The 20,737-nt window shown below is 50.0% G+C and overlaps 1 protein-coding gene across 1 annotated transcript in view; it reads right to left on the bottom strand.

The window, feature by feature from the left end:
• SLC25A48 (solute carrier family 25 member 48) overlaps positions 1–6,598 on the bottom strand; it is a 70,871-nt gene extending 64,273 nt beyond the window's left edge. The window contains exons 1-2 of the mRNA XM_049858486.1: positions 6,527–6,598; positions 2,778–2,821 (exon numbers count right to left, since the gene is read on the bottom strand). Of these exons, the coding sequence (XP_049714443.1) occupies positions 2,778–2,821; positions 6,527–6,572 (90 nt within the window). The 5' untranslated portion in view covers positions 6,573–6,598. The remainder of the gene's footprint in view (positions 1–2,777; positions 2,822–6,526) is intronic.
• Positions 6,599–20,737: the final 14,139 nt, after the last annotated feature.

Below are 20,737 nucleotides of genomic sequence, written 5' to 3'. Positions count from 1 at the left end.
ATTATGTGTTAGGCTGAAGCCCCCTTTGAATCACCCTATCCTGCAGCCCTCCACCTCCTCCTGCCCCACCCTGAGCTAACTGTGGTCGATAGCATGGCTAACGGTTTGATAGGCATCCTTCTAAATGTGCTTATAGACATATATAGCCATAGAAAATATATGTGGGATATATTGTATATGTTGTATTGTAATTGCTCATAAACATTACTTTTATAATCCAAGAAATGTATTCATTTATTCAACCAATATTTACTGAAGAAGAAAAACAATAATTGCCATCAAGCTGACTCTGATTCATGGTGACTCACGTGTGTTAGAGCAGAACTGCACTCCATAGGGCTTTCATGGCTGATTTTGGGAAGTAGATTGTCAGGCCTTTCTTCTGAGGTATTTCTGGGTGGGCTTGAACCACAATCTTTCATTTAGCAGCTGTATACATTAACTGTTTGTACCTATGTATAGCAGTCACTGTTCCAGTCTCAGAGAATTCAGCAGTGAGCAAAACGAAGCCCCTGCCCTCGTGGAACTTACAACCTAGTGGGGTCAAGTGAGACAGCCAATAAGAAATGATTCCCAAGTAAATACATATGTCAGATGGTGACAACAAGGAGGAAGATAAGGGATGGGTTTTAGGAAGGAAACTGCAATTTTAAACTGGGCGGTGGAGAAGGGTCCCTGGGAGATGTAGCCAGTCGAGAACTGGGCCTGCCTGGTCTCTTTGTTAAGCAGAACCATAGAGGTCGGCCTTGGAGTGGGAAAGGTTCCCCAAGCAGGACAACGATGTGGCTCTGGGGAGGGGTGGTGCAGGCCTCTCTCTCTGCCCTGTTTAAGGCTGGTATGAGGTCACTCTCTCCCTTGGGCCTCAGCTCTGTCCAGGTTGCTCCTGGGCAACGAATCTATAAAATGGTTGACCCCTTCCCAGGAGGGATCACGTTCCCAGTAAAGGTTGAGTGATCAGTCACTCAAGCAAATGGTACATGAGGGAACTCAACGCAAGAGTAAAACCCAGATCACAGAATAATTTTCAAAGCGATAGAGCTAAGGTCTGCCAGCCTTCCTGAGTGCCCAGGGAAGCTGGCACCGAGGCCAGCAGCAAAGCCTAGATCTACAGGGTCTCCTATAAGGTCCCTGGATGGTGCGAACAGTTTGTACATGATTACTAACTTAAAGGTTGGCTGTTTGAACCCACCCAGTGACACCATGGAAGAAAGGCTTGGTGATCTGCTTCCATAAAGATTGCAGCCAAGAAAACCCTATGGAGCAGTTCTACTCTGTAACACATGGAGACACTGTGAGTCAGAATTGACTCAAGAGCAGCAGGGTTTCTTTGTATGTTTGTTTGTTTGTTTATAGGGCTCCCAATCTTTTTTTTTTTTTTTCAATCATAGCTGGAGCTAGCATTTAGTATGTACCTACTGCATACTTGGGAAAACACTGGGCATCTCACGTAACTTACCTCACTGAATCTCTCAAATGCTATGAGGCAGGCACACTCTCCCCACTTGACAAATGAAGGACAAGTTCTCAAGGGGAGAGAGGAGAGGCATCTGGAGCTCAATGCTGAGAGCTGGGCCACTGCCTGGTCCAAGCCACAGACCCCACTGAGCTAACAGAGCAAGCGTACCCTGGCTGGCATAAGCCAACATGCATGCCAAAGGCTGGACAGGACAGTCAGTGGGCAGCCTGACATGGCAGGGATCATGCTGGATTAAGGCAAGAAGCCCTATCAGGGTGGTCATGAGAGAGAGGCAGACGCTCCACAAAGCCAGCCCACTGAGCCCAGTCTAGCTGGTCCAAATGCAGCTGAGCTTTGATCAGAAAACCTGGCCATGTTGAATCAGGCATTGTTGTTGCTGTTGTCATTGAGTTGACTCCTGACTCATGTCATCTGAGACAAGCCCCTTCCCCTTTCTGGGCCTCAGTTTTTACATCTGTAGAACAAGGGGGATGGGTGATCCCAATGCCAGATTGCCCTATCAGCTCCGGAGTCCTCAGACCCCATGTACTTCATCAAGTTGAAATGGTTTCCCATTCCCAACCCATGTCCAAACTCCTAACCTGACATCCAAAGCCTCTGAGCACTGACTGCCAACTGACCCTTCCTGGATTCTGACCCACAGCTGTTGTCAGACACCCGATGATACCTCAGCAAACCTGGCAATGCTGGCCCATCCCAAGCATGGCCCCCACCCAGCTTCCCCACCTCAGTGCCTTTGTCCATGCTGTTTCCTGTGCTTGGGTATCTTTTCTATCACCTGGAACCCGGCCTTAAATTTGTGCCTCAAATGCCGCCTCACACTTGAAGCCTTTCATGATTCCTCAGCTCCACAGGGACTTAGAGAAGGACACTCACCAGCCCTTTGGCCCTTCCCCACCAGTTCATGTCAACCTGGAGGCAGGAGTGAGCATTCACAAAAACAAAATCTCTGCCAGGTAATGAAGGTAGGGCCACTCCAAGCCAGGCCCCCTCGCACCCTGACCTCCATGGGCTGGCCACACCTCCTCGCACCCTGACCTCCATGGGCTGGCCACACCCCCTCGCACCCTGACCTCCATGGGCTGGCCACACCCCCTCGCACCCTGACCTCCATGGGCTGGCCACACCTCCTCGCACCCTGACCTCCATGGGCTGGCCACACCTCCTCGCACCCTGACCTCCATGGGCTGGCCACAGAAAGCCTGTCTGGGCTGGAGACTCTCTGGGGGACGAGAAACAGCAGGTGCATTCCTGGAGGCAGGCCCCTTTCTAAGAGGCAATGGACAATGTGGTACTGTACCTTGACTGTGTCCAGAGGGTGGCCAACAATGACACTGGCTGCACCTGTGGATGAAAGAACACTTGGTCACTCAGCTCCTGGCCTCCTGTCTTGCACCAGTTGGCTCATGGGACAGGACAGAGGACTCAGGAGCACCCATTCATTCACTCAGTCAGTGGCCAGTTGCTGGAGACCCCCATCATGCTAGGCAACATCCTAGGTACCAAGAGAGGCAGAAAAAATCCAGTAAAACCTGGGTCCTGCCCCAGGACGCAAGTAGCCCAAAAGAGGGGAGTGAAGGGAAAACTCAGAAACTGTTCACTTACCTGCAGGTTACTTAACTTCTCCATGCCTACTGTCATGGATTGAATTGTGTCCCCCCAAAAAATATGAGTCAACTTGGTTAGGCCATGCTTCCCAGTATTGTGTGGTTGTCCTCCATTTTGTGATTGTAATTTTATGTTGAGAGGATTAGGGTGGGATTGTGATACCACCCATACTCAGGTCACCTCCCTGATCCAGTGAAAAGGGAGTTTCCCTGGGGTGTGGCCTGCACCACTCTATCTTTCAAGAGATAAAAGGAAAGGGAAGCAAGCAGAGAATTGGGGACTTCATACCACCAAGAAAGCAGTACCAGGAGCAGAGCATGTCCTTTGGACACGGGGTCCCTGCACCTGAGAAACTCCTCGACCAGGGGGAGATTGAGGACAAGGACCTGCCTCCAGAGCCGACAGAGAGAGAAAGCCTTCTCCTGGAGCCTATGCCCTGAATTTGGACTTGTAGCTTACTAGACTGTGAGAAAATAAATTTCTCTTTGTTAAAGCCATCCACTTGTGGTATTTCTGTTATGGCAGCACTAGATGACTAGGGCACCTACTCTAGTGCATATGTAGAGTGTGAAGTGGGCATTATAATCGCACGTACCTCATTCTTCCACTGTAAGGATGAAATGAGATAACCGATGTATTTAGCGGAGAGCCTGCAGGTGCAGATGTAGGATGCTCAAAAATGGGTGCTGTCACTGCTGAGTTTGTTTGCTTGTTTTTAAGAGGACCCATTTGAAAAGGTGAAGCACACGCTGGATGCCCATCCACACATTGCTCAAAAAGCCTGTACAATTCTGGAGGGAAGCAAGGCCACCCTGAAGTCACCCAGATTATGAAGTCCTTGTTATAGAAGTCAGTGACGGAAGCTGCTCTCCAAGACAAATTCTCCTTCCCACTGCTGAGGAAGGAAATGTCTGTCAGCAAAGGTGATTTAGCTAGGCCAGGGCAGCTAAGGGGTCCTGGCATATTAGATATCTACAGGGGACAAAGAAACCAGCTACCTTCAGAATAAATTTCCCCTTGGTTTAAAACCTCCAGACCCTTCTCATCCCCTCCTTCCCACAGAACCTGGCAGAGGTAGACAGGAGATGGGCAGTGGGAATCTGGAGCTTCCTGGTGGCCAAAAGTCTCACTCTACAGGAACCCCTCGCGGCAGGGGAAGGACTGAGCTCTGACGGCTTCACCCGGCTTCTCCCATAGTGAGTGCAGGTATCCCTCAGCCTAGGGCAGCAGCCCCGGGTCCACCCTGAGCCAACTATCTTTCTGCCTGCTCATTAGCCAACCCATCTGAAAGTGAGAGGTTCGAGATAAAGATGGGATTTTCACGTCAGTGGTTTCCAGACCTTGGGTCCTCAGACACCTGTAAGATTTTGAACCAAACATGAAGGATGTAAGGGTGAAATGTGTCATGCAAGTTCATTAAGAAAGAAAACAGCTAATATTTGCTCCTAAGAGGTTATAAATGAGCACATGGGAAAAGATGGCAGCCTGTGGTGCCAGCCTTCCAGATGCATGGCCTTAGGCAAATCACTGCGTTTCTCTGTCTCCATTTCCCCATCTGTTAAATGGGCATATAATAATAATACCTACCTCACTGAGGTTGTTAAAATAATTTCAAAAAGTAATATATATGACCAGACACAAAAAAAACAAATCCAGTGCCGTCAAGTCGATTCTAACTCATAGCGACCCTATAAGACAGAGTAGCACTGCCCCATAGAGTTTCCAAGGAGCGCCTGATGGATTCGAACTGCCGACCCTTTGGTTAGCAGCCGTGGCACTTAACCACTATGCCACCAGGGTTTAAGAGACCATATGTTGTATAATCCCATTTATTTAAAATGTCCAGAAAAGGTGAATTTATTATAGAGACAGAAAGCAGATTTGTATTTGCCTGGAGCTGGAGGTGGGAACAGGAATTAACTGTAAATGAGCATGTGGGATTTTATAAGGGGAACAAATGTGTTCTAAAATAGATGTATAGTGATGGTTATACCACTCAGTAAAGTTACTAAAAATCATTGAATTGTACACTTGAATGTAGTTTATGGTACATAAAATATACCTTGATTAAAGTTGTTTAAAGAAAAAAAATACATATAGCACTTGCAACAGCACCTGGGACCTAGTATTTGCTGTTAGAACGCTCATCATTTCGTAGGAGCAAAGGAAAAACAAAAGGCAGGCTAACATCCTCAAAGAAAGGACAAGCTCTGAATAAGGTACAATCTTCTACTTGCCTGTGAGCTGGGGAGGATCCTGGGGAGGACCCTCACTGGGGAGGGTCTCTTTGTAATCTGAGGCCTTGAGCTGATCTGACTCATCCCACCCTCCAAATCAAGCCAGTCCTTCTGAGGTTGTTCTGGTTACTCTGCCCAGAAGGTGTGAGAGCCAAGCCCTGCTGCCTCCTCCGTGTGGGGGTTGGGGGGCTGATTACCTATGTGGGAGGGGGTACCGGAGGGGAAGGGCCTGTTATCATACCTAGTTTGTTGCTCTTTTCTTTTCTTTTTCTCCCTTGCAAATCTCTGGGGCCTCTTTCATGCCTAGAATATTCTGTGGGGCACAAACATGCCAGCAGTAGCCGCTGCCTTAGCACCCCAGTATTTTTATTTTTTCTTTGGAGAGGGGGTTGCATTTGTTAACATCCTTTTTTTGACGACTCTCTTGGATGGGGCTAAAGGAATGGTAAGTTTTTTTTTACAACAAGTAAAGTCCCTCAAATGCTCCCCCTCCCATCACCACCACCAAATACCAGAGAAAGGAGGAGGGATAGATGTATTGGAAAGAGAAGAATAGAGAAGCCGGAAAATAAATGCAACTGTTGCCCAAACAAACCCATCCCAGGCTCGGGCCAACAGTGCCTTGAGGGGAGGCGATGGATGATAGCCGCTAAAGAAAGGGAAAGTTTCTCTTAGCTGGCAGTCTACCAGCACTCCCAGCACTGTGCGCTCTGCTCCCTTCCGTTGAGGATCTTCTTAGGGGCCTCCCACCACCCCACCCCGAGCCCTGGGGCCAGCAGCCAACTGCCACCCTTACACACAAGTTCCAGCGAGCCGCGTCCCCAAATTCAGGTGCGAACCGAGTCACCGAAGGGTGTGTGCACGCCTGGACGCTCCATTGGTTGTCTGCTCTGAGGCGCGGTTTAATCATTACCGGATCAAGTTCAATGGGTTCTAACTTTGGGGCAAATCGGAAGCTCGGGTCGAATCGCTGTGAAGTTTTCAGAGTTAAGCTCCCACTGCAAGCTGGGAAGACCACCCAAGAGGACGCGCCGCGTCGGGGGACTCCCAGCAGCAGGCGGCGCGCACGCCAGGGCGCGTGGTGGAAGTGCACCCGGCGCAAAGCTTCCTAACACAGAGCAGTGTGTGCAAACTCGGCCAGCGCAGCGCTAGGCCCGGTCCCTCTTTGTCTTTCTGGCCCAGAGGGTTCCTGAAGCGCACTCACCTCCGATCCAGCCAGCCGCAAAGTCTTCCAGCTGGAAGCTGCCCATGGCCAGTGCCGCGCGGCGCCTCGTCCTCCCAGAGCAGGGTCAATGCCCGCTCAGTGTCCGCCGGGCATGGTCCGCGCCGAGCGCTCCAGGAAGAAAAGTGGTGACTTGGGCACACTGCAGATACTGCTCCAAATCCAGTCACCAAGTCAGTCACCCCCTGTGATCGCTGCTGTGCTCACCTCTCCAAGTGCCTGCAGGACTCTGACATCACACTCCCAGTGGACTTTAAAGGCGCAGCGAGCAGCCTGGGCGAAGGCGGTACATCCCAGGCCCAGAGAGGCTGGGGCCACCAAATGAATTTCCTTAACCCTTTTCCCTGTCTTCCTCTCCCTTGACCACTGCTGAGCCTCAGCGTCTGTGAGGCCAAAGAGCCAGCCTGTGCCTGTAATCGCGCACATTGTGTCCCACACCTGAACGACATTTTTGCAAAATTCATTACAAGAGGTAGGGAGGAAAACTTTGCCCAGAGAGGGCAGGAAGTGTTTCATTAGAAACTCCTAGGTCTTTCTGTAATGTGATTATTTCCCTGTGAAGAAACACCCAAGCTTAAGCTAAAACAGCACTGAAAGAATTCTAGCTCATGTCTGATTCTAAATCAGAAGTTCTTTCTGATTGAAAGCCGTTGACAGTTTCAATATAAAATACACACCACATATGATTTTCCAAACCAGTTTTAGAGTTTAGGGACTCTTCCCCCACCCCTAGTTTCTCTATAGCCCCCAAGTTCAGAACTCTATCTATTAATGGATAATTGAAATAATGCGTGGAAAGCAGAATGCCAAAGGTCAGGCTGGAAGTCAGCTCTAAATAAGTATTCCTGTTGCCATCAAGTCAATTAGGACTCACAGAGACCCTACAGGACAGAGTAGAACTGCTCCATAGGGTTTCCAAGGAGCAGCTGGTGTATCAAGCCACCAACTTTTTGGTTAGCAGCCGAGCTCTTAACAACTGCGCCACCAGAGCTCCCAAATAAGTGTTGTTGTTGTTGTTAGGTGCCCTGGAATCAGTTCTGACCCATAGCGACCCTATGTACAACAGAACAGAACAAAACAAAACAAGGGCGTCAATTCTTCGGTCTTCCTATTCATCGTCCAGCTTTTGTATGCATATGAGGCGATTGAAAACACCATGGTTTGGGTCAGGCGCATCTTAGTCTTCAAATGTTAGCTATCAATAATGTCCAAAATTTTCTAAGCAATTAATATGCTACTCACTGTGCCTAAGCTTTGTCCGCACAGCAACTCTGGGAGGTGAGTGCTATCATCATCCTTACATCATAGATGAGGGAAATGATGATATATTCAGTATTTGTCTTGTATATTTACACATCATCATAATATATATAATATGTAGATCTTAAACTTTTAGATTGATAGACCCTCAATCAATCCCAATGGAAGCAACAGCCAAGAAATCAAACAATGTATTACATTGGGCAAATCTGCTGCAAAAGACCTCTTTAAAGTGTTCAGAAGCAAAGATGTCACTCTGCGGACTAAACTTTACCTCACCCAAGCCACCCAAGCCACGATATTTTCAATCACCTCATGTGCATGGGAAAACTGGACAATGAGTGAGGAAGACTGAAAAAGAATTGATGCCTTTGAATTATGATGTTGGTGATGAATATTGAATATCCCATGGACTGCCAGAAAAACAAACAAATCTGTCTTGGAAGAAGTACAGCCGAAATGCTCTTTAGAGGCAAGGATAGTGAGACTTTATTTCACATACTTTGGACATGTAATCAGGATTGACCAAAACCTGAAGAAGGACATCATGCTTGGTAAAGTAGAGCGTCATCGAAAAAGAGGAAGACCCTCAGTGAGGTGGATTGACAGAGTGGCTGCAGCAATGAGCTCAAGCATAACAACGATTGTGAGGATGGTGCAGGACCGGGCAGTATTTCACTCTATTGTACATAGGGTTGCTCTGAGTTCGAACAGATTCAAGGGCACCTAACAACGACAACAATATAGATATAAGTATGATACAGAGTGGAGCAGTGGTTAAGCAATTGGCTGCTGGCTGAAAGGTCAGCCATTTGAACCCACCAGCTGCTCTGCAGAAGAAAGATGTGGTGGTCTGCTTCCGTAAAGACTATAACCTTGGAAAACCTATGGAGAAGTTCTACTGTGTCCTCTATGGTCGCTATGAGTCGAAACCAGCTCAACAGGAACAGGTTTGGTTGTCTCGTTTTGTTTTGGTTTACTACTTCTGTTTCTCTTGTTGAACCCTGACTGACACACTCATCTTATAAATAAGGAAACTAAGGCTTAGAGAGGTTAAATGGGACCCCATCAAGTCAGGGAGTGTCATTTCCACAGTCATAAAGTGGTGGAGTAATTTTAGGAACAACACAGAGATTGCTCTGGTCCTCTTTGGTCTCTCCCCACAACCCTCTCTTATCCTGCCCCCCATCCCATGCAGCCACCCCTCCTGAATTGGCCTTTGGTGGGTTGTTCACGTTCCCCTGTGCCTGCGCCTTCAGGCCCAGGCAGCTGTGGACTCTCTCTTCCCATACCCCACTCTTGGGCAAACATGTCTTTTTGCCCACCCCAACTATGTCCACCCAGTGCCCTAGGCCCAGGACAAGTGCCTGGTGGCCCAGAGTCATATCTAACTTTCAGGCCTAGCTCACCCAGCTTCCTGGCACAGCCTGTACTGTCTATCATGAGCCAGCCTGGAAGGCAGAAGGGAGGGGGTCCTTTCTTCCTCAAACTCCCTCTCTGGAGGCAAGTGCTGCATGCAGTCAGGCCCCAGCTGGAGCTTCATCCTCACTGGAGGATGTGGCCTGGTGTGTGCAAGAGGCTTTTGTTCTGACAGGAGATTCCTGGCTTTCTCTTTCCAGCCCTCCACCCCATACCAGAAGGGTGATGACTTGATGTCCTTCAGTAGTATCCTTCTAGTTTCCAGCAGGTATTCAGCCTTGGGTCCCAGCCCAGACATCCCAGGATTGCTGAGAGTGGTGATTGGTATGGTCTGGAGGAAGGGATCTCTCCCGGGCCTGCTTTGCTCCTGGTTGGCACCTCCACGTCATGTTACTCAGGGCAGTGTGCAGTAGCAGCTGACCAGGCTTTCTTCTTCCAAAGCAAGAAGGCATCTGACCATGGGTGCTTGATCCTAAAAGGACCAGAGAGGCCTATTGAGGAGCGGGGGCTTGAAGCGGAGAGAGGCCATCCTGCAGACCTCATGGTACCCCTGGGCGCACAGAAAACCAGTCCTCTGAGGAAAGAGCCCAGATGGAGCTGCAGGTCTGGTGAGGGTGGAGTCTTGCAAGTCCCTCAGAAGGAATGGAAAAGTCATAGCTCATTCCTGAGCCTCAGCTCCCTGCTGCACAGGGTGACTACTTGGCCTTGAGGTTTCAGAGTTGCCATCATTGCCAACTCCCAAGCCCTGCCCTGCCATGCCTGGGATGCACTCTGGGACGGTCAGGAAAAATGAAGAGAATCAGATCTCTAACATTACAAAGAGTGGTGCTTAGTGGACTCACAGCTGGAGCACATCTCCACTTCCCCAGTCTCACTCTTTTGGGGGACCATCTAATGAGTGCCAGGAGCTTGTTGTCCTCTCAGTCCTGTGTCAGCACCAATTAAAGTGGTCCTGAGTTGGCGGGCAGTGTCTCCAGCAGCCCTGGGCTGGCCTCCCAAGCCCAGAAAGCTGCTGCTTGAACTGCTAATGAGCTGGAACAAAGCAGAAGAAATGGGGTCATTTCTAGAGTGAACCACTGCACTCCACGCGTAAATGTGTGCCACGAATCTGTACTTAAGACACATCACCTGAGGGAGCATGGGGAGGACCCAGGTCCAGAGGCACCTGTGGGCCAGGTCAGAGAATCCCAGACCACCTGGCTGTGGGCCCCAGCAGAATGCTGAATCTCGGAGAAGGAGTCTGAGCAATTACTTATTCCTGGCTTCCGTTTGTAGTATTGCCATACACATTTATATTCTACCATTGGGAGACAGCAGGACAGCTATTTTCCCCATTACACAGGTAAAGAAACTGAGGCACACAGATATCAACACCCTGGATGGAGACAGGCAAGCTAGTGCCAAGGCCAGAAAGAGCTCTGTTTCCTTTCTCCCTCCATTTCTTCCCCAAAGGCAATCTCTCAGAGCATTTTCCGCTTTAGTCGGGTCATGCAGACGGGATATGCTAATATCATTTGATAACAAATGACTACTTTCTCATTTCTCGTTCGCTGTCTCGGGCAACAGAAGTTTCCTGAGCACCTAGTTTGTGCCCATCTCTGCTTTCGGGAAGGTCTTTGTCAGAGAAATCAATGCCACATGGAGACGGCCGTGAGAGCATTGGACAGGGAGTCTATTGTGAGCCAGGGCAGTCAGGGAAGGCTCCCAAGGGGAGGTGGAAACAGGCCTGGAGTCCCTTTCCTGCACCCTGAGTCTGTCTAGTCCCATGGTCCCCAAAAGCTCAAGCATTCTCTCAGCCAGGCCCACAAACCCCTAGCCATGCCCACCTGCTACTCCTGAGCAGCAAAGCCCTGGCCAGCTTCTCATGCCCGCCCTCCCTGTGGCAGATGACCCTGCCCTTTCTTCCTTGTCTTCTGGAAGCCTGCTGCCACCTGATTTTTCTCCTCCTTCTCTAGCTATTCTAATCTCATCTCTTGGTGCCTTATTTTCTGGGGTTCCTCATGGCCTGCTTCACGACCCTCACCCATCCCCACCCACCATCTTAGCTCACAGCCTCCAGACCGCTGTTCCCAACCCAGACCTCACTTTTCTCTACTCAACATCCCCACTTGGATGGCCCCATGTCGTCTCTAACTCAGCACGGCTGTCTTAGTTTCCTAGTACTGCTGTAACACAAATGCCACAGTAGGTGGTTTTAATGAACAGAAATCTGTTTTCTCACGGTTTAGGAGGCTAGACGTCCAAATTCAGGGCAGCAGTCTAGGGCAAGACTCTCCTGGACCATGCTGGGGGAAAATCCTTGTCTCAGTTTCTCTAGCATCCTTCTCAGCATTCCTTGGTTCCTTGGTGATCTCCACGAGGCACTTATCTTTCCCCAGTTTGTGTTTGCTTGCTAAAGCACTCAGCTGCTAACCAAAAGGTCAGTGGTTTGAACCCACCAGCAACTCCATAGGAGAAAGATGTGGCAATCTGCTTCCGTAAAGATGTATAGCCTTGGAGACCCTAGGGGGCAATTCTACTCTGTCCTATAGGAGTGCTATGAGTTGGAATCGACTTGACAGCAATGGGTTTTGTTGCCTAATCTGCTCTTGTTATATCTCAAAAGTGAGTAGGTTTTTAGACATATCCTACCCTGATATGGTCTAATCATTACAACAAAGAAAACCCTATTCTCAAATGGAATTACATCCACAGGTATAAAAACCAAACCAAACCTGTTGCCGTCGAGTAAACCACAACTCATAGCGACCTTTTAGGACAGAGTAGAACTGCCCCATAGGATTTCCAAGGAGTGGCTGGTAGATTCGAATTGCCGACCTTTTAGTTAGCAGCCTAGCTCTTAACCACTGTGCCGCCACAGCTCCATCCATAGGTATAGGGGTTAGAATTTCAACACATATTTTGGGGGGACACAATTCAACCCATAACAACAACCCTTAATGAACTCTGTGTGTAACTCCTGAAAAATGTTCCTTCTTCGGTGCCCCTTCAACTTAGGGAAAGGCACCTCCATCCAGCCTGATGTCATTCTTGATTCCTCTCTCCCGCAAGACCTGTCCCACACCTCATGCCATCAGACATCAAATTCTGGAAGTTCTATCTCCTCAACGACCTTAAAACCCTGCCCTCTGACATCTCCTGATGTGGCTCAGCCCAGGCTCCTGGTGCAGTCAGCCTGGGTCATGGCAGACAAAGGCCCCAGGTCCCCCTGCCCCAGTCCTCTGTCCATCATTGAGATCCTGCTTCCTTTCTTCTCCAGCAGGGTCCTATAAGCCAAGGCTGGCTCTGTGACCATCTGAGGCCATGCTGGATTTCCTTGGCCTTTTTTCTCAGCTGATGAGCACAAGTGGGTGATCCTGAGGACAAATGGAGGCCTGATAGGTCAGGGGACAGTAACCTGGGCAGGAGAATCTAGAACTGAGGGGTTTCTGGATGAGAAGAGAGGTGAAGGAGACAAAAGGAGCCATTCTAGCTGTTGGAGTCACATCTAGAAGCACCTGCTGAACACCTTCCATGTGCTAATGACCTGGGATACAGAGAAGTTTGGAATTCAGACAGTGAGAGAGGAGTTTGTGTTTGGGAGTGTGCTAGGATTCTAGCTTCTGAAGCCCAGAGTCTGCTCAGGCCCTGCAATGTTTGATGACCTTCAATGACTCCCTATGGCCTTCAGAGTGGAGTTCCAATCTCCCAGTTTAGTGAGATAAAGCTTGTGGTGCTAGACCTGCTGCCTGTCTACATCTCACCTCCTACTGCCAGCTGTCTCCTCAACCCGGAACCCCATCCAGGCAGTGTTTCCTCTGTGCACCACATTCTCTTCACGTGCGAGACTGGCACATGCTATTCCCTTGCCAGGAGCACTGTTCTTGGCCCCTTCTCCCATGGCCAACCCCTACACCTTACTGCTCTTGTAGACCTGTGGAGCTTGGCACAGCTGAGCCTTAAATGAAGGGGACCATGGAGCAGAGTCCAGAGACAAAGGGCTGAGTGAGCTTCTCCCTGGGCATTTCTTGGCCTGTCACAGAATCCTCGCTTTTTTGGGGCCACCAAATGTACCAGGCTCCTTTCTACCTCGGGGCCCCTGTTTGGTGCTCCTTCTCCCCACCCTTTCCAAGGCCACCACTTACCCTCCTTAGGTCTCAGAAAAAACATCCACAGCATAGGGGGTTCCCTCCAGACCCCTCAGTTGAGGTCAGGACTTTGTTACACCCTCTCAAGGTCAGTTGTCGTGCAATGTCCATAATGTAGGACCCATCCAACCTGTCCATCATGGCTGCCTTCTTGGCCTCTACCACAGCACAGTGATTGCTGATGATTGAATGCAAAATGAAAGAATGAAACAGGAACAAACAAATGTATTTTCTTTCTTCCTTGGTCATTTGTATTACCGCATCACTCCTGCATTTGCCTCACAAAATGGAAGGTCTGAGGTCATCACGAGCCGGAATAAACTCAATGGCAACAGGGGTTTTGGGGGAGTTTTGAGATTCCTCCAATGACTCTGATGGAAAGGAAAAGGAGCATGTAGTAATTTTCAAGGTGCGATTTAGCTTCTCATTTAGAGCAGGATTCCTTCCTTTACTGAAAGTTCTTGAGAAAACATTGTCAGAACACATTCAGTCTGTATTTGGCCCATCACCTATTCCATTTGAGATTTGAAAATCAAGAGAAAAAAGACAGAAGCAGGTAGTCGTGGAGTCACAGGGCAAAGCAGCTGGTCGGCTAGGCTGCCTGGGCTGCCTGGGCCGTGGCCCTGGTACTTCTGCTGATGCACGGGGCACTCTGGGTAAGTGCAGGCCTTAAATTCCCTCATCTGTCTTTTGGAGGGCAGGAGTGGGTCACCTCCTAGGTGGTGTCCAAGGAAATCTGGACTCCCCAAAGCCCCACCCGTTGTTGGTGTCTTGCCAAGATGTGCCAGCAGAGGGCACTGCTGCATAACACTTGGAGCTCTCAAGCGGATAGTCAAATTTGGTGGCCCACGTGTGGAGTCTTCTGATGCATTTTCCCTGGCATTGGGCTGATGGAGAGTTGGGCTCAGTGTATACTTGTAGAATAACAAGGATGACTGAACTGGTGGGCTCAGAGAAGCCTGGGAATGTCAGAGTGAGCCTTTGAGGAACCTTGATGGGGACCCACCTGCTGCTTCTTGGGAGCTGATAGTGTGTATGGAGTGGAGAGCAGCCCAGTAATGAGAGGTGATACCCCCAATTTCTTTACCTGCCTTCACTTATCAAGGCCTCACCACAGCCAGCCACAGTGTTATATACTCCACCTACATCACCTCATTTAATTCTGTGAGCAATTCTCTGTTTTACAGGGGAGAAGAATGAGGCTTAGGGAGGTTAAGCAATTTTTCCAAAGCCACACAGCCAATAAGTGGCACATTAAGGATTTATACTCTCTGTTTGACTCATGAGCCCAACCTCTTAGCCAAGGTGCTACAACTCAGAAAGTGGAAGCAACTTTTCGAAAGGCCTTGCCCCCCACACCCTCGGCACACTGTCCTAACTTCTCTGCCTCAGTTTCTCCTCCATCAGTGAGATGCTATGAACATTTGCCTACTGCATTCATAAGGAGCCCTGGTGGCACAATGGTTAAGGGCTCAGCTGCTAACCAAAAGGTTGGTGGTTCAAATCCACCTTGTGGCTCTGTGGGAGAAAGACCTGTCGATCTGCTTCTGTAAAGATTACAGCCTAGGAAACTCTAGAGGGCAGTTCTACTCTGTCACATGGGATCACTATGATTCAGAATCAACTTGACAGCACCTAACAACAACAACAACTACATTCAAATTTTTAGGGCTCCTGGAGCAGATGACTCTTTAACCAAGGGGAGAAAACACCTTCCCTGGAATGCCTGGGATGCCCTGTGTCCTTTCTTCCCCAATAGGGTCCTGTGGGCCAAGACTGGCGCTGTGGACATCTGAGGACAGGAAATGGCTGGTCCTCCTTGGCCTTTTCTTCTCAGTGGATGGACTCAAGTGGGTTTGTCCTGAGGACAAACAGAGGCCTGATGAGTCAAAGAACAGGAAACCTTGGTGAGGGGATCTGGAGCTGAACAGTTTCTGGGTAAGAAGAGAGGTAAGGAAGGCGGAGCCATTTAGCTATTGAAGTCACATCTAGAAGCACCTGCTGAGCGCCTACTGTGGGCTAAGCGTTCTGGAATACCAAGACGTTTGTGATGCTGACAGTGTGAGTGGAGTCTGCGCTGGGGAATGTTCACGCCATCCTCTGCCATACAGTGGGTCTCCTCCATCGTGCATTTATTACACACTTGCTGCAGGGCTCTGGGGGCAGGCTGGTGAGCCTGGGCCCATCCTTGACCCTAAAGAGCACAGAGGCTAGAGGTACATTGGAGAGAAAGTCTTGAGGACAGAACTCAGAAGCCTTGGGAAAGAGGTGGTGTTGAGCTGGATTTTGACCTGTGGAGGTCGTGAAGAGGGCAGAGCAGGCAGAGGGGACAGCCTGAACTAGTGTCAGGTGGGAGAGACAAGGGGAGCAGTGGGCAGTGTTGCTTGCCCAGAGCCCAGCTCCTTTGCTGAGGGAGAGGATGCTGGGCTGCAGTCTGCCTTAGTTTACTAGTGCTGCCATAACAGAAATACCACAACTCTACAGATTTAAAGAACAGAAATTTATTTTCTCACAGTTCTGGAGGCTGAAAGTCCAAATCAAGGTTTCAGCCATGTTGATTCCTTTCTAATCGGTAGCCCCAGCATTCCTTGGTTCCTTGGCCTGCAGTAATCCTCACGTAGTGTCTGTCTTCCCCCATGTGTCTCTGTGTCTATTCCGATCCTTTTATAACTCAGCAGTAATTAGGTTTAGGATCCACCCTATACTGGTATGACCTCAATAACATAACAAAAGAAAACCCTATTTCCAAATGGGATCACATCCACAGGAACAGGCGCCAAGACCTCAGTGTTTGGGAGGATACAATTCAATCTGCAGTAAAGTGATTACTGAGAGCCTGGAGCAGCAGGTGAGTGGATAGACCATGATCCTGTGGGCGGTGGGACCTGCAGGTCAGCGACAATCCTCAACCCTCCTGCTGCTCTCTGTGAAAGGACAAAGGGCCCACATCGGGCCCCAGCTGTGTCTCACATTGGCAAGCCCCTACAGTCCACTCTGAGGCACATTTGGGCTCCTAGCAAATCAGCCTTTGCTCTTTACCAGGACCTGGTGGGCTCACTGGTGGGAAGCTGAGGCCTCCCTCCAAAGTTCTGTGCCCTCCCCCCGCCACACACACACCCATCTGACCATCTGAGATAAGTCAGGACACCCTCACCCCAGGACACACACCCAGTGGTTTCCAAATCCCTGTGAGTGAGGGGGGAGGAAAGGGCTGGGGACATGGAAGTAGGGGGGAGGGGGATGAGGAGGACTCAGGAACTGAACCAATCACCATTGCCAGAGGCTGCAATACTCTCATTAGCCAGGCTTGAGCCACTTAACAGACCCATGGTGTGGGGTTAATTATGGACCTAGTAGCATAATTAGGCAATAGTGGACAAGTGGTGGGCCAAAGGAACTGGTTGACCACAAGTGCAAATGGGTGTCCATTTGAGCTTATCAGTGGGCCAGTTGTAGAGATAAAGGACTCAGAGTCCCAGGAATGCCAGATGTCATTTGTGTTCCTCCAAAGCAGTCCCTAAGGTGAAGATTTGGGTGCAAGTAATTTATGTATCCCAGTAGTTTGACGGAGGATTGGAGAAGACAAGGGAAGAAGGAAAGTCAATTAAGGGAGTGTTGATGAGCAGGCCACCATTGTGGAATTTCTCTCCCCATCCTCTTTCTCAACTTCCCCCACACTCAGGAAGAAGAATGGTGAGCAGAGGAGAGTGTCCTGGACTAACAGTCCTCCCCAGTAGGAGGGAAGGAATCCAGCTGTCAGAGGGGTGTATATCAAAGGAACAAACCAAGGAAGGGTCATGAGACCAGCCCCACAGGACAGCATGGCTCTGAATGTGGGGCCTACATGTACGACTGGTTGCCAAAGAACTGTTTCAAGCAGGAGCCAACATTCCCTGTCTGTTATTGGGAGTGGGCAGGGTCAGCACACACCATCATCACCATACTTGGCCTCAGCCATGGGCCATCTGCCAAGGTGGAGTAGGAGCATGGAGATGGAAGTCAGACCTGAGGCAACAGACAACTTGTGTCCACAGAGCCCAAGAAGGTAGGGCCCTAGTAGATGTGTGCTGTGTCACTGTCCCCCACCTCCTGCTGTAAATGTCAGGGGGCAGAGGCAGGGGTGTAAAGAGTAGCAGAGAGGCAGCGAAGGAAAGAGAGCAGACCTAGGTCCAAAGGAGGCCTGGCAGACAGCACCTGGCCTTTTTCTTGCTGAGTAGACTCACTGAGGTGGGAGGTAGTGGGGAAGTGGGGAAGCACACAGGCCCGGAGTTCAGGAAGACCTGGCAGTGAATCCCGGCTCCACTGCTTGTCAGCTGTGTGAGCTTGGGCAAGCTGCTTAACCTCTCTGAAGCTGTTTCTTCATTTGTAGAAAGGAGATACCAGAACCTACCTCTAAATATTAATGGATATGATCTTTGTAAGGTGCCTTGTACACAGTGAAACTTCAACAAATGGAAGCTGCAAGTATTATTCTAAAGCAGCAAATTAGGGCACCAACTCTGACCTTTGTAATAACAATTTATTTACAAAACCAGTCTGTGGCCCTTTGCACCCCTCAGTTGCTCAGGCAAACCCTGCTCTCTCTCTCGAGCTTGGGGCAGGCTACAGAAGGACCAGTCAGAAGGCCTGAGTGCTGGACAAAGTAGACATTCCTTTTGTGGAACCACCACTGGGGGCTGCTATTCTCCACTTCACATTGGGTAGTTTTTCCAGCTAGGAAAACAAGGTGGGAGGAGCCCGGGATGAGATGGGCCACTTCCTGGTGTTGGGGACGAGGAGTGGAGGTGGAAGGGTGGGGCTGAATGTGGGGCACAAGGCTGAGCTTCTCCCCTCTGCTCCTCCAGGAGAAAGCCAAACCCCAGACCTGTAGAGTGGAACAGCTGAGGTGGAGCCTGTCTGTGGACTGAGGGGATGGGAGAGCCTGCTGGTTAGGGAGGTGGGACGCCCCTCACAGTGGCATTGGGGCACTATGGCAGGGAAGAACTAAGGCCTGCAAGTTCAGTTCCCAGGTCACCTTAGGCCTCAGAGGTGAACTGCCTGAGCTATGGGACCCTCACCTCTCAATGACCAGTTCTTCAGTGGCTCTTGCGCAGCCAGGAAAAGGACAGGTGGAGGTGGGCCCAGGTGCGGCCTGGCAGATAGTGCCTGGCTCTTTCTTGGCTGTGTGTAGACTCACTGAGGAGGGGTGTGGCAGGGAGGATGTCCTCACAGTGTGGCTGCACCAGGCCTGGACCACTCTCCTGTCAGTCTCAGGGTCCCCGGCGGAGATGCAGGAGGCCCAGGGCTGGTGCGCAGTCCTTCCTCAGGAGTCCTATAATAAGGCACAAATCCTGAGGCACAAAGGGCATGACCCGTGAAGATGGCATCGCTGAAGAGAGGAGCATCCAGGCATCTGTCACGGGAGTGCTCTGCAGAGACCAGCAGGCGGGGACAGCAGGCCAGTGAGTGTGAGGACGAGGCAGTGAGGCGCAGGCCTGCCGAAGCCGTCTGGTTGGAAGGAGACAAGATGGTCAGCCAGGTGCAAGCCCTGCCTTCCCAGGTTTGGCCCAGATACCCAGGACTGGCCTATACCCAAAACACCACAGTGGGCCTGGGCCTGTTCTACAGATGGGACAGTACTCAGCAATGCCAATAAGGTCCTCTAGCTGGAGGGGTGTGTTTGGGACTAGAACCCACAGATCTCACCTTCTTCAACATCCTTATAGGAACTGATGTCCAGCTTCGAGGTACTGGTTGGGGTTTTTAATAATGTTACAGAGAACAGGCTTTGGGGCTCAAATCCAAGGTTTGCCATTTTCCAGCTATGTGTCCTTGGCCAAGTCACTTAACTTCTCTGAGACTCATCCATTAAATGGAAATAGTAATGAGACCTACCTCAAATCAAAGGATTATTATTATTGGGATTAAGTGAGATGATGCCTGAAAACATTTCTCTGGGTGTCTAGCAAGTCATCAGGACAGCAAGTGTGAGCTCCTTTTATTTTTATGGGCTGACCCCTTTAGGTGCATTAGTGTGTGTAATTCTCACAATAACTCTAAGAATAGCTACTATAATTCTCTCTGTTATATAAAGAAACAGGACTTCGAACCAGTTCAGACATGGCCAATGAAGCGAAACCAGAACAGGCCCGAATTGTTAGAATTCGGGTGATCTGGGATGACAACGGAATGGGGAAAATTGCGAGTCAAAGCCCTGGAATGGGAGACTCAGGAAGAGGTGTAATGAGCCCTTTCAGGAGCCTGATGCGTGAGATTGGATTGTTGGCAGGGCTGTGTAAAGCAACACACATTCAAAGCACTGTGGTCAGCCACCATCTTTGAGCAGAGCACCGCTGTTTCTGACTCTCCTCAAACTCCAAAGGGCAAGAGATTTAGTTGCTATGCAACGAGTATGCTGCCCTTGTTTTCTAAGAGGGAGATTAGATTTCTAGTGGGGTTTTTCCAATTCCAGTTACTGCTCTGGTTCACCCAAATTTTAAAAATTCAGATCTATTCTGGTTTTGCTTCCTCGGCCATAACTGAACCACAAAGAACTGGTTCAAAGCCCTGAAGAAAACTGAGGTTCGGAGTAAACACATGCCCCAGGCACCCTACTAGGAAGTAGCTGAGCTGGGACTGAGCTCAGGTAGTTTGGCTCCAGCCTCTGAGCCCTTATCCTATGACACTATCCTGAGAGTCCTAGCAGACCTCAGGGGACTGGCTAGTGGCCCACTGGGGTCTGGGGCCCTGGGACAGAGTCTGGGGGATGCTAGGTAGAGGACTGGTGCTACTGTTCCCCACCCTCCTGTGACCCCCTCCCCCAACTTACAGAGCATTCGTTACTGAATGTTATCCTGCAGAAGCAGCCAGCCTGTGCCTCCCTCCCGGTGTGTATGTCTTGAAATCCTCCACAGCATCTGCCAGGAAAGGCCAGACTGGGAAAAATCTCTTCTTCTGAGCGGTAACAAGGGAAGAATCCACTGAGCGTTGTGGAGTCTTCCAGGAAGGGCACCTGTCTAATACCTTGGCCTCCTTCTTGGTCCCTAAAAGCCTCAGGCTGTGGGGTCCTCTCCTCCTCAGTCAGCAGTGGTCCATTGGTGTGGAAGAAAGGCAGGTACTCTAAGGCCACGGTGACCTCTTCTAAGAGGCCATGGGAGCCGAGGGCCTCCCTTGAACTAGTGGCCTGAGTTTGCTGAGGAAGGGACTCTGGGGCCTCCTCCTGAAGGCTCTGAGAGGATGAGGCTCTGCGTTCAGGCCTGAAGCTCTGTTGGGATATCTGGAAAGAGAGGGGTATTCCATGTGTCACCTCTCCTTGACCCTCCCCAGCCATTCTGGCTCCCTGCCTACATTGGAGGCCAGAACGGTTTTTCTGAAACCCAGACCTCCTCTGTTAAAACCCAGCAATGGG

This window comes from Elephas maximus, chromosome 2 (assembly GCF_024166365.1).
Source record: "Elephas maximus indicus isolate mEleMax1 chromosome 2, mEleMax1 primary haplotype, whole genome shotgun sequence".
Taxonomy (NCBI): domain Eukaryota; kingdom Metazoa; phylum Chordata; class Mammalia; order Proboscidea; family Elephantidae; genus Elephas; species Elephas maximus.
Note: the sequence above shows the minus strand (reverse complement) of the source record. Positions and strands in the feature narration are given on the sequence as shown.